Source organism: Culex pipiens, chromosome 1, assembly GCF_016801865.2.
Source record: "Culex pipiens pallens isolate TS chromosome 1, TS_CPP_V2, whole genome shotgun sequence".
Classification (NCBI taxonomy): domain Eukaryota; kingdom Metazoa; phylum Arthropoda; class Insecta; order Diptera; family Culicidae; genus Culex; species Culex pipiens.
The window spans coordinates 2,541,153-2,560,094 of NC_068937.1; the positions used below are offsets into that span (position 1 = coordinate 2,541,153).

General features: G+C 34.9%; 1 protein-coding gene across 9 annotated transcripts in view; it reads left to right on the forward strand.

The window, feature by feature from the left end:
* Nucleotides 1–18,942, forward strand: part of LOC120415067 (nuclear factor 1) — a 53,372-nt gene that overhangs the window by 8,971 nt on the left and 25,459 nt on the right. For 7 of the 9 annotated variants that reach the window (XM_052708018.1, XM_052708005.1, XM_052708003.1 and 4 more), the window contains 2 exons: nucleotides 11,186–11,257; nucleotides 11,717–11,878. In XM_052708018.1, coding sequence (XP_052563978.1) covers nucleotides 11,216–11,257; nucleotides 11,717–11,878 — 204 coding nt within the window. In that variant the 5' untranslated portion in view covers nucleotides 11,186–11,215. The remainder of the gene's footprint in view (nucleotides 1–11,185; nucleotides 11,258–11,716; nucleotides 11,879–18,942) is intronic. The other 2 variants (XM_052708021.1, XM_052708019.1) reach the window with 1 other exon arrangement.

An 18,942-nucleotide genomic window follows, 5' to 3' on the forward strand; every position in this document is an offset into this window, starting at 1 on the left:
ATTTCCAGGTTGTGTAAAAAATCATTGACCGAGTTAGGAATTTTTTAATCAATACTGATTTTTTCAAAAAATCGAAATTTTGGTCGCAAAAATTTTTCAACTTAATTTTTTGATGTAAAATTGAATTTGTAATCAAAAAGTACTTTAGTGAAATTTTGATAAAGTGCACCGTTTTCAAGTTATAGCCATTTTTATGTATTTTTTTTCAAAATAGTCGCAGTTTTTCATTTTTTAAAATTAGTGCACATGTTTGCCCACCTCTGAAAAAAATATTTTTGAAGAGCTGAGAAAATTCTCTATATTTTGCTTCTTCAGACTTTGTTGATACGACCTTTAGTTGCTGAGATATTGCCAGGCAAAGGTTTAAAAAAGGGAAAATTGATGTTTTCTAAGTCTCACCCAAACAGCCCACCATTTTTCAATGTCGATATCTCAGCAACTAATGGTCCGATTTTCAATGTAAAAATATGTAACATTTGTGGAATTTTCCGATCTTTTCGAAAACAATATTTTCAAAATTTTCAAATCAAGACTAAAATTTTAAAAGGGCGTAATATTGAATGTTTGGCCTTTTTGAAATGTTAGTCTTGATTTGAAAATTTTAAAAATATTGTTTTCGAAAAGATCGGAAAATTTCACAAATGTTTCATATTTTAACATTGAAAATCGGACCATCAGTTGCTGAGATATCGACATTGAAAAATGGTGGGCTGTTTGGGTGAGACTTAGAAAACATCAATTTTCCTGTTTTTAAACCATTGCATTGCAATATCTCAGCAACTAAAGGTCGTATCAACAAAGTCTGAAGAAGCAAAATATAGAAAATTTTCTCAGCTTTTCAAAAATATTTTTTTCAAAGGTTGGCAAACATGTGCACTAATTTAAAAAAAAAATGAAAAACTGCGACTATTTTGTAAAAAGTTACATAAAAATGGCTATAACTTGAAAACGGTGCACTTTATCAAAATTTTACCAAATTACTTTTTGATTGCAAATTTGATTTTACATCGAAAAATGAATTTGAAAAATAAACATTTTTTTCTTATTGACAACATTGACTTTCATGCCAGAATCAGAAACCCTTTCTATTTGGTCGACTCAATCCTTAACAAGTCTGATTGGGAGAATGTCAAACTTTGTTGTAAATTATTTTTATACAGTATTTAATGGGATGAATTCTAAGTTATATCGATAATTTCTGTAGTTTTCAAAAAATTCAAATGTTTTTAGCAAAACAATCTGGTTGCAAATAGCTCTGGTTGATTTACACTGTTAAAATCGCAAAAAATAAAGTTTTAGTATACCTAAAAATTATACAAATACATAAAGGGCTTTAACAAAAAAAAAAAAAAAAAAAAAAAAACAACTTCAGCTAGGAAAGTACTATTCAGTTTAATTAAGTCCCATTAATTACCATAAATTTATCTATGTTCAATACACAAAAAAAAACACAACTGAAAACTAGACGTAAATTTAACATTTACCCAAGAAACAGCCAGAAAATCATATTGCCTCGCCTTACTCTATTATGTTATTGTGATTAATTTTTAAATTTAGAATTTCAGATTAAGGCCAAGTTAAGGCTACAAACTTGTTTTTTTCTGAAGGTTTATAATTTGGTTCTGTTGATTTATCTTTTTTTTTATATTATGTCTCAAATAAAATCGAAGTTTTTGTAATGAAATCAGAAATCAGAATTTCAAAAATATACACTTTCACCCCGAAAAAAACCTGGCAACTCTGCGCACTCTCTCCTCGAGCGATTCCTTTCCTGGTCTAGTTGGCACTGGCCAAATATGTGCCGTCGCCGTCGCCGCCGCCGCTGATCCGCGCGTTCTCGGTCGTGGCTTGCTTTGGCTCAAAAATGGACACTTTCGCTCTTTTTCTTCGCTGCCGCTGCTGGCTCATTTACCTGCTGACCAGACTGTGCTGTTTTCTGCCAAGGACCGGCCGGTTGGACCGACCGAAACCCCAGACCTGCCAAAAGTAGTCGTCACCAACGCTCTCTCTCTCGAGTAGTTGTAGTAGAAGCCGACCGTAGTACTATTTTAGAACTTTGCCAAGTGCTCTTGAAGCTCGAACTCGTGCTGCCGCTGCTGGCTGTTATCATGAATGAATGAAATTTTTTGGCGGCCGCCACGCGACTCGAATCAAAAAGGAACGGAAGGCCAAGGAATTTGATGAATGAAAGTGATTTGGCACCGGCGGCCGTCGAGGACGGGGGGTTCTGGATTCTTTGGGGTGGTCGAAGCCAGGCCAAGACGACGAGACGCCACTCACTCGAGCTTGATGCAATTTGGTTGGCAGAATATGTGACAAGATTGCCAACTTGGCGTGAGCGGGGATCACAATGAGATGAGCGCTGGTGGTGGGTTGAATGCCATTGTAAGATGCAATTACATTGTCACATGAATTTAATCGATTGAATCAGAGGGGAAAGATCTTAACGAGCTGAGAAAATTGAGAGATTTGAGCTAGATTGTTTCAACAATGACTCGAAGTTATGGGTACTTTTAGAGCTTTTGTGATACAATTTCAATCCAACGTTTCATATCTCATTGTCATTTTAAAATACTCTAAAAATATTTACTCAAATTACTTGCTCGTACTTATCATCGATGACTAATTCTTTGAAAATGAAGTTATTTTCTCTGGTAAGGCCCATACAAATTTTATTTTTTCTCCCTTTTCCCTATTTTCTTCCAAAAAATCCAGGAGTGAAAAAATGGTATTGCTAAGAATAAAAATTAAAACGTGTACAATAGGGTGGTTCATGGATATATGAAAAAGACAAAAGTGTTCTATTTCGTTTGCATCAACCGGAATTTCAAAGTTCTATGACCCCAGAAGCTAGCCTGAAAATTTGAGCTCATTTGGTTAAGGTTTAGTTGCTCCAGTTTTGATCTGAAGTTAGTATGGAACTTGATTCAATTTAATATGGAGAATTGTAACTTTTTACATGTTCTTATAGAAAATTTCCCAAAACCCTATCAAATTTTCCTATTCATAGGTTTCTTATAGGTTTTGATCCGGGGAACAACTTTGTAGAATATCGCAAAGTGCTATGAATTGATCCTGGAAAGATACAGGATGTTTTTTAGAATTTACTTTTTTCGGCAAAATTTCAAAATATGCTAAAAAAAATAATCTGTATCTTTTTGGGATCATTTCCTAGCGCTTTGCGATGTTCTACAAAGTTGTTCCCCGAATCAAAACCTATAAGAAAACTCTTACATGATAAAGTTTTATCGGGTTGAGGAAAACTTTCTAGAAGAAGAGTTAAAAAGTGAAAAATAAATCAATTAAATTTATTGAAATTCCATTCTAACTTCATATCAAAACTGGAGCAACTAAACCATAACCAAATAAGCTAAAATTTTCAGGCTAGCTTTTTGGGTCATAGTACTTCAAAATTCCGGTTGATGCAAACGAAATCGAACACTTTTGTCTTTTTCATATATCCGTGAACCACGCTAGTGTACAATCAGTTTACAATCGATTCACATTACACTTTAAATATAACGTTAATTATTGTATTTTAAATCAAATTGGGCTTTTCAATTTTTTCAAAAGAAGTTGAATGTTGATATTTGGTACTCCAATAATTTAAAATTACGCCTGGTCAAATGTAAGGCATGCTTTTTAAAGTTATATTTTTTTTTGCATTGAAAATCGAACCATTAGTTTTTGAGATATCGTTTTTTTTTAGATATATTTGGGTGTCTCATAAAAATACTTCAATTTTATTGTTTCTTTTTTAATTGACTTTTTTTTTGAGGACCCAAAAGACCAGATAGCAATGTTTTTTTTAAAGAAAATATTTAATTTAACTCGATTATCCAAAGACCTTGGAAAGCTTACTTTGGATAATCAAATCATCGTATAATCGACTTTTTAATTGTCCAAATATTGAGAAAATGCACTTGATAATTTAATAACACTCAAATTTTACTAAAATGGGATCGCAAAACTCGAAATAGATTTTTAACGCAAGGAAATAAAAAAAACAAGCTAAATTATGTCATTGCTTATTCGATTTAAGACCATTCAATTACATTTCAAGTTTTTTCCTCTACTTTTTCAAAATTTTCCCAGCAGGAAATAAAAAAGATTGTCGAAAATTTAAATTGTCGTAATTTAAATCACAATTTTATTTTTTTTGTTCAAATCACTTTTGGACGTTAAGTAAATTTTGAATTTTGGGACCACAGGTTGGAAGGAGATATAAAATTTTAGAAGGAAAAAGAAATGTTTGAAAATTGGCATTGAAGTTTTTGAATTTCACATCTGACGTTTTTGATTTGTTTTGGATATAACAGATACAGATTAGCAAAAACAGTGCATTGATTTCAGATTCAGATAATGATGTTTGCCAAGATAATTAAAAATGTGAACAATATTTTTAATTTTTAACAAATATTGAAAAATATCTATATAAATTTTATGTATGGAAATTCCCTCTTTTTACGAGCTTGAGAGTTAATAAACCTCAATCAAACCTGGTTTTCCAAACTCAAAAAAAAAAAAAACATAAAAATAAAAAAACACTTCTACAAAGTTCAATCAAAAATCCTCAAGTATAAATAAAAAAACAATTAACAATCTCATATCTTGATAACCTTATAAAACCTAATTGAACATTTTGTGATACTATTTGCTTCAATTTTCAATTATTTAACTTATGCCTTGCTTTTATATTGTATTTAGTTTGATAAATTTTAATCAATATTTTCATTGGATCGTATTTTACTCTTTCAAAGTTTTGTTTATGATTCTTTGGTCGAAAAAAGGCTCAAATAAATATTCAATGATTTCTCAAGTATTTTCTTATATTCATTACTTCAAAAATCAAGATTTGTAATTTTGATTTTATTATCGGAATACATTTTTTCCTTACATTTTTCATTTGTGTTTTATCATTAGTTTTCATCTTCAATGCAAGATTCCATATAATTTTGCATTTTTTCTGTATCTTGAGAAGCTATATATTTGGTGCCCTAGCAAAATTGTAGGTTTTGATTGGGACATTTTAGAACAAAATAGGTACATGAAAATAAAAAAAAAATTCGATTTTTTTACTTTTTTGGTACCGGAGTAATTATTTAAAAAATGATGTCTGTGGAAAATGTTTTTTTAAATATGCTTAAAATTTTATCAAAATTAAAAAAAATTAGATGTATAATCACATTTTCCACTGAAAATTACTTAACATACTTTGAATAGGTGATACATTTTTTAAAATGTTATTTTTTTTGGAATTGAAAAACACTTCACGAAGGAAAAGAACTCCAGCAAAAAAATATTTTCCCCAGACCCAATGTCACCCCTGATGACGGTAATCCACGAATAAGCACAGTTTGTTTGAAATTATATTTAGTTATCAGTTAATTTTTATCTGTTGGTTTTGTTTTTCACATGATTCATAAACCACCTCTAATCTAATCTAATCTAATCAAACCTTAGCGCAGCAAATTTTTCCAAGGGATCCTGGAGAGTGCTTAGGTTAGACGACGCCTAGCACTCTTCTTGTCATTTATAGACATCTGTAGTGCGCCATTGCATTAGAATGCATTGAAACATTACAAGCGTTAAAGCGGCCAGGCCTACTGCGTAAAGTTTATCGCTGGGACTTTTTAGAAAAATAAGTACATGTTTTTACTTTTGTTGGTACCGGAGTAATTATTAAAAAAAGATTTCTGTGAAAAAGTGATTTTTGTAAAAATATGCTTAAAATATTATCAAAATAATAAAAAAAATGGATGTAAAATCAAATTTTCAACTGAAAATTACTCAACATACTTTGATTAGGTGATACATTTGTTACTGACTGAACAGCAACCAGTGCAGTTGTTGTCTTCTTTATCCAAAATTGTTGATTAAATTAAATCAGAGAAAATGTGTTGTAAATTCATTTGGAGATAGTAGAGAATGAATCAAACATTATTTAGATGTTTGCCGTAGTTTCACATTTCTGGTTGACGTGCACTGTTAATGCTAATTTTTTGTGAAAAAAGAGGTTTTTCTCAGTGTCATCTATGTAGTCCTCATTTTTCAACTTGTGATATTTCGGAAACTATTGGGTCACTATTTAATGTTAAAAAGTGAAACTTTTGTGAAATTTTTGCTTTTTTCAAATATATAATTTTGAAATTTTATAGCAAGAATAACTTTATGAAAGGGCGCATTTATTTTTGAAATTTTCAAATGTTGGGCTTGATTTTTACATTTTGAAAAAAAAATTGAAGAGATCAGAACATTCTACAAAATTTTCATTTAGCAATAAATTATTTAAAATAGATAAATCGTGAAAATCTTATTTTCAGTCATTAAATATTCAAAGTGCACAGAAAAAAAAATAATTGGAGGGTTGAAAATTTAATTGTTCGAATATTACCTCTTTTTTGAGTAATTTTACCTTAAAAATTTGTAAAAATGTGAATTTGATGAAAATTCATCAGAAACTGATGAAAATTCACCAATACCTGATGTAACATTACACAATTTTTTCAACACAAAATCTGTCATCATTTCCTAATAAATATTACCATCATTTTTTTCTGTGTACCGTCATAAGGGGTGACATTGGGTCTAGGGGTGAGATTAGGTCATACAAGCATTTTTGTATGGCCCAATCTCACTCCCAGACCCAATGTCATCCCTGATGACTGTAACCGACAAATAAGCTCAATTTGTTTGAAATTGTATTTAGTTATAAATTAATTTTTATCTGTTGGTTTTGTTTTTCACATGATTCATAAACCACCTTTACAAAAACAATTAGAAAATAAACACATTTTATAATTCATTTTTAGTTTATTTTAATTTTTCCAGATTTTTGAGTTTCTAAATTATGTTTATTGGTAGATTTGCTAAGAAGAGATATTTTTAATAATTTATCCAAGCATAAAAAAAAGGTGCAGGTGGTTATGTTACACATGACCAGTATGACAAAGAACTTTGCTAGATGATTGTTGAAATTTTCGATTAGAACGTCCGATCCAAATTTCCCCATGATTCCCTTATAATTACACAAGACAACTCTTTTGTGGTCTATTTCGTGGCTCTGAAACAGGCTGTTTGATTTGTAAAGTTTTAAGACATAATATCAACGTCCTATCGAATTAAGGGGATGAAAATTGCAAGTGGAGCTGAACTGCCCTATTCAGGGCTCTAGTTGATTACGAAATAGTTATTCTAAATTTCCAGAAACAGATTTCAGAAGTTAAACAGTCATTTTTCCCCAACTCTTATGGTTCAGCAAATGTCCCCCTATCGGAACATCCCCGGGGCCTCCGGCCACTCCGGATTGTGGCCACTACTGCCGAAATGTCAAATTTCATATCCAGTATCAAAAACCCTAAAGTTTGATACCCATATTGCCCCAACTCTTATGCTTCGGCAAATGTCCCCCCATCGGAACATCCGCGGGGCCTCCGGCCATTCCGGATTGTGGCCACTACTGCCGAAATGTCAAATTTCATATCCAGTATCAAAAACCCTAAAGTTTGATACCCATATTGCCCCAACTCTTATGGTTCCGCAAATGTCCCCCCATCGGAACATCCCCGGGGCCTCCGGCCACTCCAGGTGGTGGCCACTACTGCCAAAATGTCAAATTTCATGTCCAGTATCAAAAACCCTAAAGTTTGATACCCATATTGCCCCAACTCTTATGGTTCGGCAAATGTCCCCCCATCGGAACATCCGTGGGGCCTCCGGCCACTCCGGATTGTGGCCACTACTGCCGAAATGTCAAATTTCATATCCAGTATCAAAAACCCTAAAGTTTGATACCCATATTTCCCCAACTCTTATGGTTCGGCAAATGTCCCCCCATCGGAACATCCCCGGGGCCTCCGGCCACTCCAGGTGGTGGCCACTACTGCCAAAATGTCAAATTTCATGTCCAGTATCAAAAACCCTAAAGTTTGATACCCATATTGCCCCAACTCTTATGGTTCGGCAAATGTCCCCCCATCGGAACATCCGCGGGGCCTCCGGCCACTCCGGATTGTGGCCACTACTGCCGAAATGTCAAATTTCATATCCAGTATCAAAATCCCTAAAGTTTGATACCCATATTGCCCCAACTCTTATGGTTCGGCAAATGTCCCCCCATCGGAACATCCCCGGGGCCTCCGGCCCCTCCAGGTGGTGGCCACTACTGCCAAAATGTCAAATTTCATGTCCAGTATCAAAAACCCTAAAGTTTGATACCCATATTGCCCCAACTCTTATGGTTCGGCAAATGTCCCCCCATCGGAACATCCCCGGGGCCTCCGGCCACTCCAGGTGGTGGCCACTACTGCCGAAATGTCAAATTTCATGTCCAGTATCAAAAACCCTAAAGTTTGATACCCATATTGCCCCAACTCTTATGGTTCGGCAAATGTCCCCCCATCGGAACATCCGCGGGGCATCCGGCCACTCCGGATTGTGGCCACTACTGCCGAAATGTCAAATTTCATATCCAGTATCAAAAACCCTAAAGTTTGATACCCATATTGCCCCAACTCTTATGGTTCGGCAAATGTCCCCCCATCGGAACATCCCCGGGGCCTCCGGCCACTCCAGGTGGTGGCCACTACTTGCGAAACTTCAAATTTCATGTTCAGTATCAAAAACCATAAAGTTTGATACCCATATTGCCCCAACTCTTATGGTTCGGCAGATGTCCCCCTATCGGAACATCCCCGGGGCCTCCGGCCACTCCAGGTGGTGGCCACTACTGCCGAAATGTCAAATTTCATGTCCAGTATCAAAAACCCTAAAGTTTGATACCCATATTGCCCCAACTCTTATGGTTCGGCAAATGTCCCCTCATCGGAACATCCGCGGGGCCTTCGGCCAGTCCGTATTGTGGCCACTACTGCCGAAATGTCAAATTTCATATCCAGTATCAAAAACCCTAAAGTTTGATACCCATATTGCCCCAACTCTTATGGTTCGGCAAATGTCCCCCCATCGGAACATCCCCGGGGCCTCCGGCCCCTCCAGGTGGTGGCCACTACTGCCGAAATGTCAAATTTCATATCCAGTATCAAAAACCCTAAAGTTTGATACCCATATTGCCCCAACTCTTATGGTTCGGCAAATGTCCCCCCATCGGAACATCCCCGGGGCCTCCGGCCACTCCAGGTGGTGGCCACTACTTGCGAAATTTCAAATTTCATGTTCAGTATCAAAAACCATAAAGTTTGATACCCATATTGCCCCAACTCTTATGGTTCGGCAGATGTCCCCCTATCGGAACATCCCCGGGGCCTCCGGCCACTCCAGGTGGTGGCCACTACTGCCGAAATGTCAAATTTCATGTCCAGTATCAAAAACCCTAAAGTTTGATACCCATATTGCCCCAACTCTTATGGTTCGGCAAATGTCCCCCCATCGGAACATCCGCGGGGCCTCCGGCCACTCCGGATTGTGGCCACTACTGCCGAAATGTCAAATTTCATATCCAGTATCAAAAACCCTAAAGTTTGATACCCATATTGCCCCAACTCTTATGGTTCGGCAAATGTCCCCGCATCGGAACATCCGCGGGGCCTCCGGCCACTCCGGATTGTGGCCACTACTGCCGAAATGTCAAATTTCATATCCAGTATCAAAAACCTTAAAGTTTGATACCCATATTGTCCCAACTCTTATGGTTCGGCAAATGTCCCCCCATCGGAACATCCGCGGGGCCTTCGGCCAGTCCGTATTGTGGCCACTACTGCCGAAATGTCAAATTTCATGTCCAGTATCAAAAACCCTAAAGTTTGATACCCATATTGCCCCAACTCTTATGGTTCGGCAAATGTCCCCGCATCGGAACATCCGCGGGGCCTCCGGCCACTCCGGATTGTGGCCACTACTGCCGAAATGTCAAATTTCATATCCAGTATCAAAAACCCTAAAGTTTGATACCCATATTGCCCCAACTCTTATGGTTCGGCAAATGTCCCCCCATCGGAACATCCCCGGGTCCTCCGGCCACTCCAGGTGGTGGCCACTACTGCCGAAATGTCAAATTTCATGTCCAGTATCAAAAACCCTAAAGTTTGATACCCATATTGCCCCAACACTTATGGTTCGGCAAATGTCCCCCCATCGGAACATCCGCGGGGCCTCCGGCCACTCCGGATTGTGGCCACTACTGCCGAAATGTCAAATTTCATATCCAGTATCAAAAACCTTAAAGTTTGATACCCATATTGCCCCAAATCTTATGGTTCGGGAAAAGTCCCCCTATCGGAACACCCGCCGGGGACTCCGGCCACTCCAAGTGGTGGCCAATTCCAATTCCCGCTCATGCCGGCTGGCATTTCTTGGCGTGTCCATGCCTCCAGGCTATCTGCTCTCGGGCCTCCAGGCCGTCTGCAAACGGGCCACCAGGCCATCTGCTCCTGATGTGTTCTCGTCGACGGCCAGCAACAGACTGAATTTTCGGGACCGACCGAACCGAGTTTTGTTGATTTAGTTAGGGGACGTATGCCCCGCCTTTTTGCACCCATTCTCCTACATCTCCTTATTCGCTTTTTGCCGCGTCGACGATCCGAAAATTATGAGGTAGAGTGGGGGTGATTTTAGATACATCAATCTCACGTCTCTATATTGACTGATTGGGAAACGTTTGTTCAACCAACCAGCGTGCACCAAAAAGAGGGGAAATTTGCCGAGAGGGGAATTCGTCACGTAACGTTTTCGCTTCGCGAAATCTTTGGATTGACACCCCGTATAGAAACCTTAGGACAAAGTTCTTTGTCAAAATTTAAACCCAATTGGGAAAAAGTCAATATCCAAAAAAATAAGTTTTACCGCAAAATATCAACAATTTGCAAAACATCGTCTCAACTCCGCCTCAGTCAACAAACCCCAGCAAGCCAAGCAAAAATCATCCGCAAATATTTCGCCGCCGCCGCGTTGACATCTTCATAATCGCATGGCCTTCTGCGTTAATTTCTGTCCGGCTGGCTGGCGACAAAGATGACAGCTAAAAGCGGCGGTGGGGTAGAGAGATCCGGGGGACAAAAAAACCATGGAAATATTATTTATTACACAGTTATGTAAACTCACTCTGCGCAAATAAATCTCACTTGCACAGTTTGGTTTGTTTTTTCATCCGTTTTAAATTTCCTCTCGTTTCTCGCATCTGCGGCGGTAATTCGATTTATGTGCAACTCCGGAAATCCCTCGCCACCAGAAAGACAGACGGAAAATCGAGCGGTGTATCATGGATTCCAAAGCTTCCATCAAAGGTCCCTTCCTGTCACAGGTAAGAACCCCCCCGTTCCACACACACACACTCACACACACTTGAAGAAGATTGGACACGCCCTTTTTCGATTCGGCCCTTTTTTTTGTTTTGTTTGAACGATGCATTCCATCAACGGAGTAGGCGACGACGACGACTGATTGGTTACCCTTCCAACCCTTTTCAGGACGAGTTCTGGTTCAAAATTTGATTCGGCCTACTGTGATGCAGGTGGTGTTGGTGCAAAATTGGTGATCTGTCAAAATTACACGACAAAATTCAACCGGGCAAAATTGAATCGACAATTGGAGACAAATTCGGAAAGGATGGTGATGGAATGCAACAATAAAAAATTGAAAGAAAAATTGAGTGATGCAAATTGCACTTTGTCTTTGCTAATCTAATTGTTGCCTTGAATATCTCTTCTCGCATCCCGATGGATCGGATCCGATTGAATTGAATCAAAATGGAATCGTGCAGCAGCAAGAGGACTTCCATCCGTTCATCGAGGCCCTGCTGCCGTACGTCAAGTCGTTCAGCTACACTTGGTTCAACCTGCAGGCCGCGAAACGGCGCTACCTGAAGAAGCACGAGAAGAAGATGACCCACAACGAGGAGAACAAGTGCAAGCGGGACTTTCAGGTGAGAATTTGGGAAAATGTCAACTTTTAGCGGGATTCAAACCCATGCCTGACTGCAAGCGTTTGACATGCCACTTTACAGTTTGGGCCAACGCCGCCCTTGATGGGATCATAGCAATCTCAAACAAATCACACCTGATAGTTATCAAACTGATATCATCGCCATGGTTACACAAGCGTCCTGTAATTTTTGAGCCCAGCTGTCAGCTTTCTTCTCTCTAACACTCTGTTAATCAATCCCTTCGGCCAACAAAACTAATAGAAGGCTCAACAACAACCGCCCAAAGCTTTCAATCTTCCGACAACAACGCCAACGCCAACTACTCGAGCAGTTCAATCTCCGGCCATCATCCCGAGAGTGTATAATAATAAACAAAGCAGGCCTTAAAAACTACAATTAGGAGGAAACCCCTTTTGAAGGTGGCCGACGTGGCAGGCAGCAGGCCGTGCCTCGATCGGACTGAATTGAAACAGGTTTTGCCGCCAAGCCAAGATGATGGCTTTAATGGTGATGATGATAGACACTTTATTTGTTGAAAGTCGATTGCCTAACTTCGTTAGGCACAAAGGACCGACCTTCTGTCGGAAAACGGCTCGAGAATGCTTGCCACAGAGAGTGCTCGTGTCGGTACTGATAGCGCCAATTATTCAATTACATTTGCCCCCTTTTGGGATCGATGTAAGGCGAGTCGACTGTCGGACTCTGCAGCCAGACTGAAGGGACTTGTTTCTTCACACCCACGCACCCACGGGCTCGAGTGGTGAAATGTGATACCACATCATGAAAAGCAAGTGAAATCAACCGGACAAATGGTCGGTTTTGCGCAAAATCTATTTGTACTGAGGAGGGATTAAGGGGTTAACTCGTTGAGGTATCATATTTTAAATTTTCCAATTCTTTAATTTGTCAAATTTGCAATTTTGACAATTTTGACAATTTTGACAATTTTGACAATTTTGGCAATTTTGGCAATTTTGGCAATTTTGGCAATTTTGACAATTTTGTCAATTTTGACAATTTTGACAATTTTGACAATTTTGACAATTTTGACAATTTTGACAATTTTGACAATTTTGACAATTTTGACAATTTTGACAATTTTGACAATTTTGACAATTTTGACAATTTTGACAATTTTGACAATTTTGACAATTTTGACAATTTTGTCAATTTTGACAATTTTGACAATTTTGACAATTTTGACAATTTTGACAATTTTGACAATTTTGACAATTTTGACAATTTTGACAATTTTGACAATTTTGACAATTTTGACAATTTTGACAATTTTGACAATTTTTACAATTAGCCCAATTTTGCCAATTTTGCCATTTTTGCCATTTTTGCCAATTTTTCCGATTTTGTTAATTTTGCCAGTTTTGCCAATTTTACCATTTTTGTAAATTTTGCCAATTTTGTAAATTTTGTAAATTTTGTAAATTTTGTAAATTTTGTAAATTTTGTAAATTTTGTAAATTTTGTAAATTTTGTAAATTTTGTAAATTTTGTAAATTTTGTAAATTTTGTAAATTTTGTAAATTTTGTAAATTTTGTAAATTTTGTAAATTTTGTAAATTTTGTAAATTTTGTAAATTTTGTAAATTTTGTAAATTTTGTAAATTTTGTAAATTTTGTAAATTTTGTAAATTTTGTAAATTTTGTAAATTTTGTAAATTTTGTAAATTTTGTAAATTTTGTAAATTTTGTAAATTTTGTAAATTTTGTAAATTTTGTAAATTTTGTAAATTTTGTAAATTTTGTAAATTTTGTAAATTTTGTAAATTTTGTAAATTTTGTAAATTTTGTAAATTTTGTAAATTTTGTAAATTTTGTAAATTTTGTAAATTTTGTAAATTTTGTAAATTTTGTAAATTTTGTAAATTTTGTAAATTTTGTAAATTTTGTAAATTTTGTAAATTTTGTAAATTTTGTAAATTTTGTAAATTTTGTAAATTTTGTAAATTTTGCAAATTTTGTAAATTTTCAAAATTTTGTAAATTTTGTAAATTTTGTAAATTTTGTAAATTTTGTAAATTTTGTAAATTTTGTAAATTTTGTAAATTTTGTAAATTTTGTAAATTTTGTAAATTTTGTAAATTTTGTAAATTTTGTAAATTTTGTAAATTTTGTAAATTTTGTAAATTTTGTAAATTTTGTAAATTTTGTAAATTTTGTAAATTTTGTAAATTTTGTAAATTTTGTAAATTTTGTAAATTTTGTAAATTTTGTAAATTTTGTAAATTTTGTAAATTTTGTTTATTTTTGTAAATTTTGTAAATTTTGTAAATTTTGTAAATTTTGTAAATTTTGTAAATTTTGTAAATTTTGTCAATTTTGTAAATTTTGTAAATTTTGTAAATTTTGTAAATTTTGTAAATTTTGTAAATTTTGTAAATTTTGTAAATTTTGTAAATTTTGTAAATTTTGTAAATTTTGTACATTTTGTAAATTTTGTAAATTTTGTAAATTTTGTAAATTTTGTAAATTTTGTAAATTTTGTAAATTATGTAAATTTTGTAAATTTTGTAAATTTTGTAAATTTTGTAAATTTTGTAAATTTTGTAAATTTTGTAAATTTTGTCAATTTTGTAAATTTTGTCAATTTTGTAAATTTTGTAAATTTTGTCAATTTTGAGCATGAGCATGAGCATGAGAGACCACCCATGGTTGTCCTTCTCCGTTGCTGAACAGAACCGTAATATCCTTTCAGCACTACTGATCATAGGCTTCGACTACCAAGTGGTATTTCCCTTATCAACAGCATGTATGAATGCGCTGAAAAGATAAAACACCATGATTGCCAAAACAAGATCAGTTGCGAATAGGTAACAGTCATTGGCCACCAACGGCGCCCGCCATGTCAGTTTGTAGATCTCGATTTTAAGGGACGGGAATGTTAGTTAGCGCAGGTTGCTACTAGGGCAGCTGATTTACTCTGTGCTTACACCCCACAAGCGCCAGGAACCTGAAAATTTGTTAGTAGGATAGGGTGTTTGGTCAGGATTCATCATAGAAGATGATGATGCGACCCAAAATCATAGTGTTTGTTGAAAGGTATTATATTTTATTCTCAAGGCAAACAATCGGTTGCTGCGGATGAGACATTTCCCGTTTAACTGTTGTTAAATTTTTAATGAAATGGTTTAATCTTAGACAGCCGGCTGTGGAAAGATATAACCAAATAATATTTATTTATAAAATGAGGTGTTAAACGCAATGCTGCAATGTAGTCTGATTTTTAATTATATAATCATTTAGTTCATGAATTTGTTACGGAATAGACGCGACGAACTCAATCATCAAGTGCCTTCCTATCTTCTTTCTGTTAGCTAGATAAGGTATTGATTTTCGTTGCCTCTCGAGCTACGATGCTATGGAGAGGGCTTAACACACAAACAACCGACGTCGAGCCCTCCGAGCTACGGAGCTATGGGAAGGTCTTTTCAACACAAAAAAGACTCGCGCACCACACGACGTTCTTGATGATTCAAAATAATTTTGTTACGCGATAAACCTAGCGAACTCGGATCGTTTTTATTGAAAACTATATCACAATTCACGACAAAAATGCGAAACAAAAGGCACATACAAAAAAAAAATCACTTTTCACTCCGAATATTTTTTACGACCACGCGCTCCCTTTGTCAATTATGTACTCAATTTTGTAAATTTTGTCAATTTTGTCAATTTTGTCAATTTTGTCAATTTTGTCAATTTTGTCAATTTTGTCAATTTTGTCAATTTTGTCAATTTTGTCAATTTTGTCAATTTTGTCAATTTTGTCAATTTTGTCAATTTTGTCAATTTTGTCAATTTTGTCATTTTTGTCAATTTTGTCAATTTTGTCAATTTTGTCAATTTTGTCAATTTTGTCAATTTTGTCAATTTTGTCAATTTTGTCAATTTTGTCAATTTTGTCAATTTTGTCAATGACAATTTTGACAATTTTGACAATTTTGACAATTTTGTCAATTTTGACAGTTTTGACAATTTTGACAATTTTGACAATTTTAACAATTTTGACAATTTTGACAGTTTTGACAATTTTGACAATTTTGACAATTTTGACAATTTTGACAATTTTGACAATTTTGACAATTTTGACAATTTTGACAATTTTGACAATTTTGACAATTTTGACAATTTTGACAATTTTGACAATTTTGACAATTTTGACAATTTTGACGATTTTGACAATTTTGACAATTTTGACAATTTTGACAATTTTAACAATTTTGACAATTTTGACAGTTTTGACAATTTTGTCAATTTTGTCAATTTTGTCAATTTTGTCAATTTTTTCAATTTTGTCAATTTTGACAATTTTGTCAATTTTGTCAATTTTGTCAATTTTGTCAATTTTGTCAATTTTGTCAATTTTGTCAATTTTGTCAATTTTGTCAATTTTGTCAATTTTGTCAATTTTGTCAATTTTGTCAATTTTGTCAATTTTGTCAATTTTGTCAATTTTGTCAATTTTGTCAATTTTTGTCAATTTTGTCAATTTTGTCAATTTTGTCAATTTTGTAAATTTTGTCAATTTTGTCAATTTTGTCAATTTTGTCTATTTTGCCAATTTTGACAATTTTGACAATTTTGACAATTTTGACAATTTTGACAATTTTGACAATTTTGACAATTTTGACAATTTTGACAATTTTGACAATTTTGACAATTTTGACAATTTTGACAATTTTGACAATTTTGACAATTTTGACAATTTTGACAATTTTGACAATTTTGACAATTTTGTCAATTTTGACAGTTTTGACAATTTTGACAATTTTGACAATTTTAACAATTTTGACAATTTTGACAGTTTTGACAATTTTGACAATTTTGACAATTTTGACAATTTTGACAATTTTGACAATTTTGACAATTTTGACAATTTTGACAATTTTGACAATTTTGACAATTTTGACAATTTTGACAATTTTGACAGTTTTGACAGTTTTGACAGTTTTGACAATTTTGACAATTTTGACAATTTTGACAATTTTGACAATTTTGACAATTTTGACAATTTTGACAATTTTGACAATTTTGACAATTTTGACAATTTTGACAATTTTGACAATTTTGACAATTTTGACAATTTTGACAATTTTGACAATTTTGACAATTTTGACAATTTTGACAATTTTGACAATTTTGACAATTTTGACAATTTTGACGATTTTGACAATATTGCCAATTATGATAATTTTGACGTTTACGCCATTTTTCCGATTATGACAATTTTGACAACATTGACAATTTTGTCAATTTTGTCATTTTTGTCAATTTTGTCAATTTTGTCAATTTTGTCAATTTTGTCAATTTTGTCAATTTTGTCAATTTTGTCAATTTTGTCAATTTTGTCAATTTTGTCAATTTTGTCAATTTTGTCAATTTTGTCAATTTTGTTAATTTTGTCAATTTTGTCAATTTTGTCAATTTTTGTCAATTTTGTCAATTTTGTCAATTTTGTCAATTTTGTAAATTTTGTCAATTTTGTCAATTTTGTCAATTTTGTCTATTTTGCCAATTTTGACAATTTAGTCAATTTTGTCAATTTTGAGAATTTTGACAATTTTGACAATTTTGACAATTTTGACAATTTTGACAATTTTGTAATTGTCAGAAAATTACCGAAATATTCGTAACCCCTCGTCACAATTTCACCCTGTAACTATCATCGCACAGCAGGCTGAGAACGCAACCGAAAGCACACTGACGTAAAAGTGCCAAAGTGACAGTAATGAAGTTATCGCGCGAGCTAATGGAGTGGAGGAGGGTGCCAGCGCCTAAATCGAAGCAGGCGTCGAATTTCGGCTAGTCCACACTCTGCTTCACACAGGGAAGGAACAGGGGGCTAATTTCGTTAGCCAGCATCAAAAAGGAAACGTTTATTTTCCAATTAAACGGCATCAGCGCACTCTTTTTAGGGGTGGGAAATTTGCATGTTTTTACGGCGTTTGTGCTGGTTTTTACAACGCACAACATGTGTTGAATTTGACACCTCTTTGATTGCTTTGACAGACTACCCAAGTAGTCAACATGTCTGCTTCTGTCAAGCTGAGGATCGAGACTGTGTGAACTTGTTGTTGCTGAGCAGTTTCTTCATTTTCTGGCCTACGTTGATCTCCTCCTTAGCCTTCCTGAGCCGAACCTCGACAACGGGACGAAAGTCGCTCCCGTCCTTTCCGTCTCCTTCGGAGTCTTCCACTTCCATGGTCCGGTCCGGTTTCTCCCAAACACTTTTCTGCATGGCCGCGTTCCAATAGTACGGCCTTCCATCATCGGTCTTATGCTCCGTCCACTCACTCTCCGGCGATAAAATAGTCAGGTGTCAAACGAGTTCTGATCTAAATTGAATACTTATAACTGCCTAAGGAATCCTTACGCAGATACTTAAAAATTTCATATAATGTTAAATAAAACAAGAACAATTAAAGAAAACGTGTTGTAATAATAGATAATGAACTTTAATCAAGTCCTACTGTACTGCACTAGCGATGTGTAATTAGGTGGTTTACTAGGGTGCCCAGAAAAAAAATGACTCCCTGCTCCACAAACTGAAAATGGTTATTTTAGTTTTTTTTTAAACATCTGTGCCATTTTTGAGCGAAATTGGGTTAAGATCAACCCATTGAAACCCGAGCGTGAATTCGGTGAGAAAATGTTTGTCACTAATAACTTTTCAGGAATGAGTTCGACAAAATTGTAAGAAAACTGGATTTTCCATACATTTTGTTTCCCGATGCACGCAAAGTACTCAAATTTACATAATTTGCAATATGGATATCAAACGAAGCGAACTTTGGTTTGCTTTTTCACTGTTCTAGTAAAAAAAGAAATTAAATGCTTTAGTTTTTACAAAATACCGTATTATTTATTTGAAACTACTCAAATCAAATGATTTGAAATTTTGCATGCGTTTTCACTGTTTTAGAGTTCTTAATTGAATAATTAATTTTTTTAATGGAACACTAATATTTTTCGAAAGACGACTCAACCCGACGAAAGTTGAACAGGGAATGATTCACAAGCACAGCAGAGCGCAGCAACAACAGAGAATA